The following is a 15,361-nucleotide window of genomic DNA, read 5'->3' on the forward strand; positions in this document are numbered from 1 at the left end:
AGAGTTATGTCGAGAGAAGAGTAGACTTGGAACCAGATATCTGGGTTCCAGCCACGATTCTCTAGTGACCCCGGTACGGTACTCCCGCGTATAGACTGTACACACAGTGTGATAAAGAGCAAGGAGCTGATGTCGGGCCCCGCCCCCAAGTTAGCCATCCAGACTGCGCAAACGCAAAGGACCCAGGGGCTGGACCGAGAGGGGAGCTGGGCGTCCCCTTTCCGCGCCCAATCACAAACCGACGTTCCGCCGGTTCCCGCCTTCTAAGCGGCGAGGACCCAATCAACGTGGAAAGCGTAAGCCCGCACTTATTGTGGTTCCTGCTGCAGCCGTAGGGAGTCTGGAGCTGGTGGGTGTTTGTGGTTTATCTGCGCTGGGGTTCATCGAGTGTGAGACTGGTTTCCAACCTCGCTTCCCGCAATGTCTGTGGCCTTCGTACCAGACTGGCTGAGAGGCAAGGCGCAAGTCAACCAGGAGACGATCCAGCGGGTGAGCGCTAACGCAAAGAGGAGGGGTTTCTTGATGGTGAACGGAAGGGCTGCGGGAGCTGGAAGCTTCCTGGAGTGGTCTCTGCCCAAGCTGAGACTGCGTAGGGCCTTGACTGTCAGGGATAGGAGTCCGCAAATGCGCCGGGCCAGGGCAGTCTGGCGTTGGGCTGTGGGACCTCGGGCAGGTTACTTAACGTCTCGATGTCCTGTGGCACTGATCGTTTCCCTGATATTTCAGCTCCTGGAGGAGAACGACCAGCTGATCCGCTGTATCGTGGAGTATCAGAACAAAGGCCGGGCAAATGAGTGCGTCCAGTAAGTCCCCAACTGCATTCCCTTACTTTTGAGTGGAGGGGAAGCCAGTGTGGAGATACGGCGGCTGTCCTGAACTAGTAGTTTGGGGAGATTGTTTGCAGATGAGGATCAGAGACGTAGCTTACCTGCCCAACACCATGAGACTGTACATTATGAAGCCTGGAGTCAGTTGTGGCACCCTCTTCAATTGTGCTCTTGAATTGTGCTCTTTGCAAAGCCTTCTTCACGTGAAGCCATGTCAGCTGATGACAACCGGGATGGGGAGGGAAGCCCACGGAAAACTAGTCTGAGGAGATGAGCGTGGTGGCTGCTTTCTTGTGGGTCCTTTCTCCCTGGCCCATCCTTTTTCCACGTTGCGGGAGTCAGACCGTTTGGTTGCTAAGTTCCCTCCCTTTGTGTGTGTTTCTTTGTAACACACTCAGATCGATGAAAGATTTCCAAGTTAAGCCAAAGGTACATTCTGCACAGTAATTTAATGTGCTTTCTAGTCGTATATCAAAATGAGAGAAAATAGTCTGTTTTCTAAATGTCGCCCAGGAATTATGCCCCATTTGTTACAGAGAAATACATTATTTCATCGTTACTGAAGTCGTGTTTAAGAAAGCCATGCTTTTCCCACCCCCTAAAAACCACCTACAGTCCCTCACTGAACAGCTCAATGAAGAAGTAGAGATAACCATTTTGGGGAAGTTTTTACATTCGACTCTGGCATTTGGTAATTTAAGTTTTTACAATTTATAGTAACACTTGCTTTTCTGTGTGGAAATAGTTGCAAAGCATTTCATTTGGTGCAGCGATTCTCAGCTTATGGGTAAGAGTGTTACCAGAATCTCCTAGTGGGCTTTTTCTCATTGCACAAGCCATGATTCCTGCCCTCTAGTATGACTTTTCTTCTTGGGTAGGGAGCCCTACTCCCTGATTGAGAATCGCTACTATAGGAAGCTCACGTGGAAGTATTTCGTCCCTGCTTTAAGCTCAGATATTTTATAACTACTACCAAGTACCAGGCACTGTTTCAGCTGCTGAGGAATCAGTACAAAAACAGCAGCTCTGCTGGTACGGAGCTTACCTTCCAGACACTGGAATCTAGAGGGAGGAAGTCATATAACTAGGCACATGCTGATAACTCTTTGAATAGGAATAAAACAGGATAAGTGGGTGGAAGGGTGCTGCTTTATACAGGGTATCTCTGATGTGACATTTGAGTGGAGATACTTGAGGTAAGGGAGCCAGCTACTCAGGTTTGTGAGGCGGAGCCTGAGGTGGAAAAGCCCCCAGACTGGAGTGTGCTGGATATCTTGAAGCAACAACAAGGAGGCTACTGTAGCCAGAACTCAGTGGCCAAAGGGAAAGTGGTAGGAGATGAGATCAGACAGGTAACTAGAGGGCTCCCATCATGTGGGGCCTTGTAGTTGATGAAGAGGGCTCAGCTTTACTTAGGATGAGATGGGAGGCTTTGGAAGGTATTACACAGGCATAAGACATGATCCTAATTAAAATTGTACAGTGATCACTCAGGCTGCTAATATACAGAACAGAGGTACAGAGGTAGAGCAGAGGGACCAGTCCAATACCATAGTCTAAGCAGGAAGTGATAGAGCCTTGGTCTAGGGAGGTGCAAATAAGTGAGAAAAGGTAAGATTCTGGACATGTTTTCCTTGAATGTGTTAAACAAGAAGGTTGACAGCACTGAATCATCCAGTCAGTGGGTAGGTAAGCCATTCCACTAGAGCAGCTAAGTTCTTTTTGCATTTGGTTGTGCATGTTCAATAAAAACAAAACTAATTTTTGCTGTTTTTCACCCATAGGTACCAGCATGTGTTACACAGAAATCTCATTTATTTGGCTACCATTGCAGATGCCAACCCAACCAGTCCTTCAAAAGTAATGGAGTAATCTTCCAGCCGACTGTTGTGCGGAGTAATTGAATGTAATCCATTTCCTATGAAATGGAGACACGATCTTTACCGACGCAACCGCTGAGCACATGAAGGAAATCCTTGTGGCTCTTCTGAAAGTGTGAGAATGTGAAGGAAGCTACTAAGTTAACTGTATTCAATGTAAATATTTATTTTTAATAATTAAGCAGATTCCCCCAATTAAGTTGCTTCCAGGTGTTTTCTTTCCTGAAGTAGGTGTGTTTGGATGACAGAGATACCGTGCGCATCTTCAGGTCTACGTTCTTAGTTTCAGCCTGAAGAGGAAACTGAGCGGGTGCTTGGCAACCAGCAGGAACTGGTGAGACCCCTGACTGAGACCCTGCCAGCTGAACACGTAACTGCGGTCTCCTTGCTCCCAGTTTCTAGTTGCAGACCCCTTGACCGCGGTTTTCGGGTCGCTTTGAAACAGAGCTTGCCTTTCCACAAGAGACTGATAGTGAGGTATAGAAGTTTTCATGTATTAAGTATTCCATTTCCTTTCCCAGGAAAACTGTAGAAACTTCAAAATATATGTAACAACACCATTATCATTGCTAAGGAAACTCACACTGATCCCTAATTATCATCTCATATCATCTAACAGTAGATGATGTTATAGGGGAGGACAAATACCTTTTTTCTTCTATTCTTTTAATGCTCTCTGCTGGGCCTTCATAACAGATGACAAATTAACAAAAGAAAAGCATACAGGCCCTGAATGATGTGGCAGTGTGGCCTCGTTGAATGTCATCCTACAGAAGTGGAAGGTCCTGGTTCGATTCCTGGTCAGGGCACATGTTTGGGTTGCAGGCTCTGGTCCCAGTTGGGGCCGTGTGAGAGGCAATCGATAGATATTTCTCCCTCTTCTCCCTTACCCTCTCTCTAAAGATAAAATCTTTAAAAAGAAAAAGCATACAAACATATTTAATAAACGTTTTACATGACATGGGAGAGACTTCATAAGGAAGTGAAAACCCAAAGAAGCAGTAAAACCTGAGCATTTTTTACCAGGTTTCATAAAAGAGTGGAGAGTCTAGGACAAGACTTTCCTAGGGTGTGAGCTAAGTGTAGTGAACTGGGGTAAACTTAAGCTTGTTGGTTCAAATTCTCTGTGTCCCTCAATTTTCAGAGATACAAATGCTCTGGGATATGGAGGGCTTTAGGTAACGTTAGGGAATCCCTCCAGCACCTGCCATTTCTCAAGTTCCCTCAGCTTAAAATATTCAATGTGCCAAGGTGCCATATTTTGTAGTAGTGTATCTTGGACCCTGTCAGTGTTCAGTTTTCTTTAATTATCACGAAAGGTCTTTGACAATTTGTTTGAATCAGGATCCACACATTGGTCTGGGAGGGGGGCCGTTCTGACAGAACGGGGGAGGGAGCAAAGAACGGGCTGCCTCCCAGACCCGAGAAGGCCTGGGAAGGGTCAGAGCCCTCAGAGGACACTCGCCGCTAACACATCAGTGCCCGGCTCTCAACTGTATTTTCTCAGTAGGGGCTCATGTCTGTTGGGACCTCAGAGAAGCATGCAGAACGTCCCAGAAGTGTCCACCTGAGAGGCACTGCCTGCAGGGGAGTTGGCTCCTCCTACTCTAACAAGCCACCTTTGTGGCCAAGAGGGACCCAGGTGTCAGAGGAGACAGAAGAAAGTAAAAAGCAACCCTGGCCAGGTAGCATGGAATGTCACCCAGATATGCCAAGATTGCGGGTTCGATCCCCAATGGGGGGACATACAGTAATCAGCCAATGAGGGGAACAGGAGGTCAGTGCTTCTCTCTCTGTCTGTCTCTGTCAATAAGTTAAACAAGGAACTGTCCGCTACTGGCAAGCTGGGTGAGGGTCTGTGACAGACAGCACCAGAGGCTCCCGTGTTGCAGAGCGTGGGCTCTGAGCAAGCCAGGGTGGCCTGCAGCAGTCAAGTGCGGCTTGTGCGTGGCAGAGGGAATATATATCCTTGACATTGAAGCCCAGCTCTCCCTCAGGAGGAAGTGGTTTGTGACCTGCTGTGTTCCCCTCCCTTTGTCTCAGGTCTTTCAGTCCGTGTGCAGAGAACTGAATCCAGGCACATCAGTTGCCTGGAGAACAGCGAGGCTGCTTTAGCCACAGTTTACCCTACACTCCAGAGGGCCCCGTTCTGGGGAGACCCTTTGGAGAAGCTGGCACAGGCTGCCTAGCTGTCACCGTGTGTGCCCCAGCCCATCTCTGCCTGTCTGCCTCAGAGAGTCCAAAGCACAAGCGTCTGCGCTCCCTTTGGAAAAACAGAGAGCTCAGCGTAGCTGTGAGAGATGATCGGGAAGGCACAGGCCAAACGCGCCCGGACGGTATAAGCTGTCTTCTCAGACGACCTGCTTCCGGCGTACGTCTGTGCTCCCCTCAGCTGTCCTTTTCCAACTCTCGGGGTCACGCTGCTCTCCGAACAGCAGAGCCGGTTGTCCGGGATGTCCAAGCCTGGATTTGTAACTGGTGACTTTTGTCATTAGTACTTTCTCCTGAGATGAGGATATGGTAAATAAGACAAAGAGAGCAGATAATTTGAGGGGAGGTTTATTTCACGAAATGTGAAGTTATTTTGCCACTTTCTCAGGAGGCTTCTAAACATCCCAGTATGAAGTTTGGGGACCCCAGGTAACAACTTGCCTAGGGAGGAAATGATGTGCAGCGCCCTCTCACGTGTCCTTGAGCCTTTGCAGCGAACTTTCACTAGTGAGGATGGTCTGTGTACCTCTTCGTTTTATTGTTACTAGACCTCACACGTATATTGCTTTGATTCCATTTTAATAAAAGCAATTTGTAGTTAATCTGCTCCCAGTGAAAATCCCACAGAATCCCCTAGAATCTAGATGTTCTCTTCAATCACTGGGACATTCTCTTCCTAAATTTCTAATAAGAGTCTAGGATCCAAGGCGGGGGGGTTGTTTTCATTTCTGTCATCATTCACTCACTCATTCAACAGTACTTATGGATTAACTAATATGTGCTGAGGGTACAGTGTTGAGGAAGCCATACATTGTCCCTGTTCTGGAAACTTTGTTCTAGTATAAAGAAGACAATACAGTATAAGTAATCTGTGGGGGAGACACAATAAACTAAATCAAGGAAGGCTTCACATGCTAAGAAGTACTCTGCAGAGAATTACAACAGGGAATGTTCTGGAGAGTGGGGAGCCACTTTAAATTATGGAATCAGGGATGACCTGAGTAATGTAGCTGAGATATGAATAACAGGGAACCTGATATGAGATCATTAGTGCAGGCAGATGCAACAGCTATGCAAAGACCATTCCAACTGATTTTTTTTTTTTTGTCCTCTCTTGAGTCCATTTATAGAGCAGTGTGCACCTATGTAGTCATCAATTCAATTATAACGTGAGTCCTCATTTGACCAGGGCTGCGCCAGGCTCTACAGTGAGGAAGAGAGAAGAGGAGAGGCACTAGGCCCTGCTTTTCAGGGCTCCTGCTAAGCCTGGCAAGATGGAAACTCATACCCAGGCACAGACCAGGGCACCGTGCAGGACAAGATGTTGAGGCTGCCCAGACTCCATGTGGAAATTATCAAGTGCTTCTACATCATAGAAAAAGTGTGCTTTTTCATTCCTGAGCACCCCTTTGTCTTCAAACGAAATTTGCCAGTGGTAGCAGAGGCTATGGGCATCCCACTCTCATTTCTTAAACTTGACTCCAACTTCACTGAACTTTGTGTTTTGTGTTCCAACTGGCTCCCAACAATCCATATCTGTATCTCTAATCTGAGGACTTTCTCCTAAAACCGGAAGTCTGCTTTCCCCAGGGGTAGCAGGCCAGAAGAACAGGGGCATTGATCACCCTGGGAACAGCTCTCAACTAATGACCCTCAGGAGATGGAGTGTTAGTATCCCAGCCCCCTCTCCCCGCCCCCACCGTAAGAACAATTCTGAGATGATGTTCTACACTGGTGGCCAGAGCTCCCCAGCAGGATTAAACTCCATCACGCGCTGTGGTGACTGGCTCAATAGCACATACTTTATTGGCCACCTTCCTTGTTTCATTTCGCCACTCCCGGAATAGTTTCCTGGGGTCACTTCCTAAGTAAGCAACTTGCCCTCAAACCACTCTATCTCAGAGTCTTCTAAGGAAAACAAGCAAAACCCCAGCGGTCTAGTGCCTCACTCCTGGTGTGCAGACCCGGATGGACCAGCCCAGCAAATACAGCTTCTATCAGCCCCAGGGCAGATGATTTTTTTTTTAACCAAAACCCAATCTATTTGCAAAAACTAGTGTTAGAGCCAAGGACACAAAGCAGAATTCAGAGAATGAAACAAGTAGGATCAATAAAAAATGAGTAAGGACCCTATCTGACAGGAAGTGTTTGTTATAGAGGGGTTTTCATGTGAATTGGATGGGACCCAAACTACCCCCTAAAGAGACTGAAGCAGCAGACATTTGTGAAGATGTAGCCATGCTTTAAAACAAGTTAGTGGCAGAAAAGACACCTAAAAGGCCAAAGATGGGTGTAGTACCCACGATGAAGGTGATTTCGTAGATGGAAGCCATTGCCCCAGTGGCCATCTCTGTGCTGCCCCCCCACCCCCAGTGCCTTTCTCCTGGTGACTGGCTCCACCCCAAGCCGATTGATCATAGTATCTGCCCATTGCCATGGCCATCAAGAGATGGGCACATGGACCTCATCAAGTCCATCAGAACCTCTCCCCAGGATCTGGCTCACTGGTGCTGGCAGGAAAAATGCTTTCCCTTCAGGTTGCCGGGCTATAGAGATACAAGCTGAAAGATGCCACGGCCGGGTTCCCTGCCTGACCTGGAGAAAGTCTATCTAATCTTGCCTAACATGAGGACGTTATTCTAGCAAAACACACATTTTCATTTACTGTGTAAAATGGTCGTCTCATTTTTCCACAAAAAATACAGGATTTCAAAACAGGTGTTTCCATATTTTCAATACAGATAAGGCTTTGTTATCCAATTCTGGTAATACTTGTTTCTGCGTCATGGACCCCAAGACTCCCTCCAGGTTTGATGGTTGGCTAGAAAGACTCTCAGGACTCCGCACACAGTTGCACTTTGAATTCTCATTAGCAAAAGAACTCAAAGTAAAATCAGCAAAGGGAAAAGACACATGGGGCAAAGCCCCCAGGAAGTTGGGTTCAAACTTCCCTCTCCCAGTGGAGTCCCAAAGAACAAGCTTAATTCAACCAGGGATGAACTGTGACAACACGTGAGACGCTGTCCACCAGGGAAGTTCATTACAGACTCAGTGCCCAGAGTTGTTATTACAGGTGGACACGTACGCATCTTCTGCCTAGCACGTACCTAAATTCCAGCTTCCCGGGAGGGAAGCAGGTGTTCAGCATAAGCGCTTCTGTTCACACAGATAGTTTGGGCATAGTGAGGTGCTCTTATCATGTAGTGAAAATACTCTGTAAGTGTAGGAAACTGACTACCATTCGAGTTCTCAGATTCCACTTACGGGCCAACCTTGTAAGCAGGCCTTTCGACAGACAGCAGCCTCAGGACTACTATATTAATTCACTTCTGCACCATTTCCCACTTGAAAATCATCTTATTTTTTCAAAGTAGTACAAGCGGACGAGGTAGAGTTGTTTAGGTACCTCCTCACTGGGTTCCTTTTCTCTCATTTTGTTCACCTCTTCTCTCCCCTCCCTGGGTCATAAAAGCGTAAAAGTTACTTTGGGAAGAGGTCGGAGCAGGCGTCCCTGCTTGAAGCTGAATTGCATCTTACAGAGGATTCACTGCAGGCGCTGAGGGGCAACAGACGGATGACCAATACACCATTGAGATAATAATGTGTTCTTCCCTTAATCTGTTAACGTGGCAAATTATAGGAATAGGTTTTCTGATGTTGAACCATCTTTGCATTCCTGAGTTAAAGCCAATTAGGTCATGAGCATTTGGGGGTTTAAAAACTGATACATTATATTTCCTAACATTTTATTTGGATTTTAAGTTTATATTTATAATGAGACGGTTCTATAACTCTCTCGTCCTGTCTTTGACTGGTCTTGGTATCACAAAATAATTTAGGTAGCTCTCTCTCTTTTTCTATTTTCTGAAATATTCTGATTGAGAAAGGGATTGTTGATCCTTGAGGGTCTGGCAAAATTTGCCCATGAAACAATTTGGAGCTTGTGTTTTTTGGAAAGGAAGACTGTGGTTCTTAATGGTTTTATTATGAATAATTTCAAAGATATACTAAAGTAGAGAACATAGTCCAAAAATCACCCTATACCTGCTACCTGGAGGCAACAATTATCAAAATTTTTCCAAATTTGTTTCACTCATTATTTTTAAATGCATTTTTTTCTTTGATGAAGTATTTTAAAGCAAATCACAGACAGGTATCGTGTGTTTTCATGCTTACGTACTTCAGTCAGCCTCTCTAAATAAATCAAAGACATTCCCTTATATAACCAAAAGTTCATCGTCACATCTGGCAAAATCAGAACGTCTTACACAGGTGTTTGCAGGGAGACTTGGGGTTACTACTTCAATGTCTTCCATGGTTACTGTTTTATTCCGGCCTGCCCTTTCCTTTGAGTCAAATACGGTGATTTCCATTTTCTAAAAAATTATCTATTTCATCTAAGTTTCCCCGCTAGCACTCCTGATTAGTTTTGTCAACGTCCCATCCATTGAAGTTCCAGCTGCTGGCGTGATCCCTCTCTGAGGCTAAATACCCAGAATTATTACCAGGAAATTCCTGCCACGGATTCTCCTTCCTGGTAATCGCAGCCAGACCACGCCTGAGTTTGTAAACTCCTTGGACACCAATTTTCTGCCGCTCTTGAGGATGCAGGAGGAGGCACCGGTCCTCCTGGTGGATGCTAAGGGCTGCCTTGTCCCAGCAGTTTATTCGCCTGAACCACAGACCAGACAGAATGCCTTACCTTCAAATCATCTGAAATAGAACTTCAACTCACAGGACAGAATAAACAACCACTGATCAAGGAGGGCACTTACAAGGTAGTTCATCCTGCTTATTTTACAGATGAAGAAACCGAACTCCAGAGAAATCAAAGGGAAAAAATCGATCAAATGACTTCAAAGTAAAACCTGCTTTGCACAGCCACCACCAAAACTATGAAAAGACAAGGCCCAGACTGGGAGAAAATCTTCGCAATCATATACCAACAAAAGATGTGGATTCAGAACATGCATGTATCATCTATGTAACAAACATTTGTATCCAGAACTCTCGTATTCACCAAGACGAAGAACCCGATTTAAAAGTGGGCAAAGGACTTGAACTGATCGTACAAAATGTAAAACTGCAACGCACAGGAACTATCCCAGTGACGCTGGCGCCCCAGCGGAACGAACACACACCTCAGCCTAAAAGTTCTCTGAAGTGAATTCCTGAGAGAAAGAAAACAGGCCAAAAGGTAGGTGGGCTTACTTAAGCCTCAACGGCTTAATTGCCACAACTGGCTCGCAGCTGTCAACAGCGAAGCCTCGCGATATCTGGAGACGCGCGGAAGCTCACGGCCCTTGAAAGAGGGGGACGAGAGACAGCAGAGAGCGCAGGCGCGTCCAGGGCTTCCAGATTGGGCAACTGATCCAATGGTAAGGAGGAAAGGGGCGGGACGATAAAGGACCAGCTCAGTTACAGGAGCGCCACATTGGAGGCTTCACTAGACCTCGCAGACACGCCCACGAGCGCTTCCTTCGGTTAAAGAGCCCCTTGGAGATTGTGTTCTCGCGGTATGTGCCCCGACTCTCGCGGGGTTTAGCGTGGCACCGGGAGGCTGGGCCCTGGGAAGGGGGTGGGGGGGCCCGTTATCGGCGTTGGGCTCTGGCCGGTGTGGCGGCGCTTTCTCCTCTGTGCACGGGGAGCTGCTCAGGCTGGAGGTCAGCCAGGTGAAGAGCTCGCCCGCTTGTGTGTGCGTGCGTGAGGGAGCTGGTGGGCCCGGGGCAGGACAGGGCCCCGTCTCACCCTCCCGCGCTGTCGCGACAGGGAGGCGCGAGGCGACCGAGGTTCGGGCTCCGCCCCGCCCTCGCCCTAGCCTCAGACCTTACGGCTTTCCTCCCCCTCTCTCCTAGCTCTTGCCGCCGCCTCGGTAGCGATGGGGGCGCAGGACCGGCCGCAGTGCCACTTCGACATCGAGATCAACCGGGAGCCGGGTGAGCCGGAGACTGGGGAGCCCTGCTGGGGCCCGGGCTTACCTTGGGGAAGGGGAGGGGTCTACCCTCTTCAACTCTCCCCAAGCCTTTTTGGCAGCGGGTAGGCGCAGTCAACACCCCGTTTCTCCTGAGGCAAAATCTGTCAGTAGGAGGGTGGCTCGGATACACCACTCCCCCTGAACTCGGAAGTCCGGGCCTCGTTCTCCCAAACTCCATGCCCCCTGCACCCCCAGACTGAGTGTTCATAACATCCCTGGAGCCAAGAAAAGGGGTGCAACCCTTATAGGATTTTTCCTCTTTCAGTGTCTCTGGGTGGCAGACACTTCCAATATCCCGCATTTCCTAATACTTGAATATCATTAATAGGTCAACTTGGCCTCTGTTATTCCTTAAGTATCTTCAGCTAGAATTTCTAATTTCTGGTTCATGGGCAAATGACCTGGGGAAGTCTTCTGTGATAAACCAAAGCATTCTGTGCCCATGGACTTGGAGCCTGCATGCGCTTAGCATTGATGTCTTGTCTGCATATCTTGTTGAAAATAAAATATTTTCTTCTAAAGGGTTGTTGTTTCATTCTGAGTAGCAGAGCATGCAGGGTTTCAAACTGGTTTCTTAGCTTTCTTTAGTATCTGTAACAGAACTTTTAATTGAAGTATATACGGTCTTTGTGCACTCCCCCGTTCAGCAGATTCTTAGGGAGAGCCTCCTGCGGTTCTGGACGGTTGGGGATACAGCAATGAAGAAAACAAAGGCTTCTCGTTTATATTCTACTGGGGGAAGACAGACAGTAAACCAGGGGGGAAAACTACAGTGGCTTGTAGTAGGGGTAATACGTTAATTAGTTGGTCAGAAAAGGTCATTTTGAGGAGGTGACATTTAAGCAGACATCTGAGGGAGATGAGGTGAGCCATGTGGATATCTTTGAGAGGAGCATTCTTGGTAGAGGGACCAGTTAATGCAGGGGTCTTGGAGTGCAAGTCCTTCTCTGTTTAAGAAGCCTCAAAAAGCCTAGGGTGGCGGGGGAGGGGAGGGGGGAGAGTAGCAGGAAATGGCTATACCGTAGTATTTATAGTGAATCAAAGCATCAGATAGCAGGGCTTACGGTTTTTTTTTAAGAATTAAAAATAGCAGACTCTTGAAAAGTAGAAGTAAACCACCGGTTCTGTAGCCAGGTAAATTCCTCCTTTACTGGTACATGTTCACATCCTAGATTTGTAAATAACCTTTGCTGTGAAAAATCTCTGGAGTATGTTTGGTACGTGTTGCATGAACTGCAGTCTCCAACATCCAAGGTAATTCATTACGATACCATCCTGGTAGAAGGGAGTAGCACTCTAGAGAAGACTGAATCATCTATGAAGCAGGAAATACATTGTTCTCGGTTGAATCGGCTGGTAAAATTGGCAATTTCATATGGTTCAATCTCATAATACTTCTCCAGCACTTTTCAGTAAATTATCTGAATAGTAGATACTTGATTTTTGCACAACTTTTAAGGATCACTTCAGTTGTTTGAAGGATCTTGCTTTGTGGGATTTAATCATTAGTATGTTTGTCTTTGAGCACTTATTCAAGTAATACTCTTGACCTCCTGTATAGTTAATACTTCACTCGATAGGAGTACAAAGTAGTATCTTTGATTTACTTTCATAAGCAAGGGTCCTTTAAGAGTGGCTGTGCTGTCCACATTAATGAGATCAAGTATAGATAAAAGTTGAGTTGAATACTACACAGTATGGCTTTTTGTTGCTATCAGTGGAAATGTATACATTTTATATTAAGTTAGACTTTTCAATTATAAAGTCATCAAATGAATGCAAGTATGTATCAAAAGAGGAGAGGTCTACATATGACTTTTTTTCTCTGTGAATCCAAGAAGATGGTTCCTTTTAGAAATAATTCCAGGATTGTTTCTTAGAAATGTTTTTGAGAAGGTTTTAAACTAAGACTTTTATTTCTTTACTAGTTAAAGAACTCTTCGTGTTTCTTCTCCTTGAGCGACTTTTGGTAGTTTGCGTTTTTTAAGAAGTCGGTCCATTTTACCTAGTTGTCAACTTTCTGGCATAGAGTTGTTTGACATAGTCCCGTAATTGAATGTCTGGGATCTGCAGTGATCGCTCCTCCTTCATTCCTGATATCGACAATTTGTGCCCTTTGTCTTTTTCCTTGATCAGTTAGGCTAGAGGTTTATCATTTCAAAGAATCAGATTTTGGTTTCATTTTTTTTCCTATTTTCTGTTTTCAATTTCATTGATTTCTTTATGCTCATTATTTCCTATGATTTAGAAGTGGTTTAAAATATCCAAGTACTCGAATATTTTATAGTTGTCTTTATTAATGATTTCTAGTTTAATTCCATTATAGTCAGAGACATAACTAGTATGATTTCTGTTTTTTAAATTTATTGTGGTTTTTCATGTTCTAGTCCAGTGAAATTCCTATTTGCACTTGAACAGAAGTCTGCTGTTTTTTGTGTAGAAAAAATAAATCTATAAATATCAATTAAGTCCATTGGTTAAGAGCATTGTTAAATTCTTCTATATCCTGGCAGATTTTCTTGTCTACTTGTTCTGCTTATAGCATTATATTTAAAGTGGGTTCCTTGTAGATAAGCAAGTAGGTCTTGTTTTTAATCTATTCTCACAATCTCTGTCTTTTCATTGATATTTGTAGACTTTAATATAATTATTACATTAAATTTGTATTTGTCTATTCAATACTTGTTTTTGCTTCCCCTTTTTATTGTTTTCTTTTATTGCCTTTTGGGTTATTTGAATGTTTTTTAGCATTTTTAACTTTCACTGAATTTTTGATGCTATCTCTGTAGTATTTTAGTAGTTAGTCTAGAGCAGGGTGTCCAACCTGCGGCCCGCAGGCCACATGCGGCTCGGGACAGCTATGAATGCGGCCCAGCACAAAATTGTAAATTTATGTAAAACATTATGAGATTTTTAAAAAAGATTTTATTTATTTATTTTTAGAGAGAGGGGAAGAAAGGGAGAAAGAGGAGAGAACATCAGTGTGGGAGATTTACATCAATTGGTTGCCTCTTGCATGCCCCCACCTGGGGAGCTGGCCCGCAACCCAGGCATGTGCCCTGATGGGGATTGAACTGGCGACCTTTCAGTTCACAGGCAGGGACTCAGTCCCCTGAGCCACAGCAGCCAGGTATATTATGAGATTTTTTTTTGTGATTACGTGTTGCAGTGTATTTAATGTGTGGCCCAAGACAGTTCGTCTTCCAGTGTGGCCCAGAGATGCCAAAAGGTTGGACACCCCTGCTCTAGAGATTACCGCATGTGCGTACACACATGGCTTTTTACAGTGCACTTAGAATTAATTCTTATTTTACCGCTGTGAGTGAAATGTTGAAAACATCCCACCATATAACATTCCTTTACTTTTCACCTTATGCTGTATTTGTCATATGTATTACATCTACAAACATTGAAAACGTTTGCTTTCAAACATCACACATATTTGAAAGAGCTTAAAAGAAAAAAAATACTCTTATAATTTACCTACATATTGTATTTACCATTTCTGTTACTACCTGTTCATTCTTATAGTTCCAAGTTCCCTCTGGTGTCATTTCCCTTCTACCTGAAGAATGTTTTTTGTTTTGTTTGTTTGTTTTTTGATTGGTTGCCTCCTACATGCACCGAACCGGGGATCAAACCCGCCACCTACGTAAGTACCCTGACTGGGAATCGAACCTACAATGTTTTGTGTACAGGAGGATGCTCTAACCAACTGAGCCACTTGGCCAGGGCTAAAGAATAATTTAAGCATTTTTTTAGAGCAGATCTTCTGGCAGCACATTCTCTTTTCTTAAACATTCTCTTTTTTCTTTCACCTGAACATTTTATTTTGCCTTTTTTCTTGAAAGATATGTTCACTAGATATAGAATTTAGGTTGGTACTTATTTTCCTTTGTACATGGAAAATGTTCCATTGCCTTCTGGTCTACATCGTTCCTGATAGGAGATCTGTAGTCACTCAACTCTATACGTAAAGTGTTCTTGTCTGGCTTTCAAAATTCTTTACTTTGTCCTTAGATTTCAGCAGTTCAGCTGTGCTGTGTCTGGATGTGAATTTCTTTTCCTTTGTTCTTTTTGGGGGTTGCTGATCTTCTTGAATCTGCATCTGTCTTTTGCCAAATTTAGGAAGTTTTCAGCTTTTATTACTTCAAATGTGTTTTTTCTCCGATACTCTTTTTCCTCTCTTTCTCAGACTTTAGTGACACAAACTTCAGATCTTTAGACATTACCCTACAAGTCCATTAGGCTCTGTTCATTTTTTTTTTTTTTTGGTCTTTTTTTTCTCCCTGTTTTTCATATTGGATAATTTCTGTTAATTGGTCTTCAAGTTTGCTGTCTTTTTCCTCTGTCATCTTCATTCTGCTGGTGAGCCCGCCTAGTGAATTTTTAATTTTCATTATTGTACTTTTCCATTAAAAATTTTTTTGGTTTTGCTTGAAGCTTTCTATTTTCCATTCATTTTTTAC

The 15,361-nt window shown here is 44.8% G+C and overlaps 2 protein-coding genes across 5 annotated transcripts in view; both read left to right on the top strand.

Moving 5' to 3' along the window:
- The first annotated feature begins 166 nt into the window (after positions 1-166).
- On the top strand, positions 167-2,906 carry SS18L2 (SS18 like 2). The gene is made up of 3 exons (XM_024566022.4): positions 167-489; positions 727-803; positions 2,612-2,906. Exons 1-3 carry the CDS (start codon positions 421-423, stop codon positions 2,697-2,699), a joined length of 234 nt encoding a protein of 77 aa, XP_024421790.1. The 5' UTR covers positions 167-420; the 3' UTR covers positions 2,700-2,906.
- A 7,397-nt stretch (positions 2,907-10,303) lies between these two features.
- The window catches only part of NKTR (natural killer cell triggering receptor), a 44,440-nt gene continuing 39,382 nt past the window's right edge, over positions 10,304-15,361 (top strand). For 2 of the 4 annotated variants that reach the window (XM_024565665.3, XM_024565667.4), the window contains exons 1-2: positions 10,452-10,590; positions 10,774-10,854. In XM_024565665.3, the coding sequence (XP_024421433.2) occupies positions 10,797-10,854 (58 nt within the window). In that variant the 5' untranslated portion in view covers positions 10,452-10,590; positions 10,774-10,796. The other 2 variants (XM_045200112.3, XM_024565666.3) reach the window with 2 other exon arrangements.

Source organism: Desmodus rotundus, chromosome 8 (assembly GCF_022682495.2).
Source record: "Desmodus rotundus isolate HL8 chromosome 8, HLdesRot8A.1, whole genome shotgun sequence".
NCBI lineage: Eukaryota > Metazoa > Chordata > Mammalia > Chiroptera > Phyllostomidae > Desmodus > Desmodus rotundus.

Coding starts and splice junctions, on each gene's coding strand:
- SS18L2 (XM_024566022.4), top strand. CDS start 421: ATGTCTGTGGCCTTCGTACCAGACTGGCTGAGAGGCAAGGCGCAAGTC. Junction 490..726: donor ACCAGGAGACGATCCAGCGG/GTGAGCGCTAAC, acceptor CTGATATTTCAG/CTCCTGGAGGAGAACGACCA. Junction 804..2,611: donor CGGGCAAATGAGTGCGTCCA/GTAAGTCCCCAA, acceptor TTTCACCCATAG/GTACCAGCATGTGTTACACA.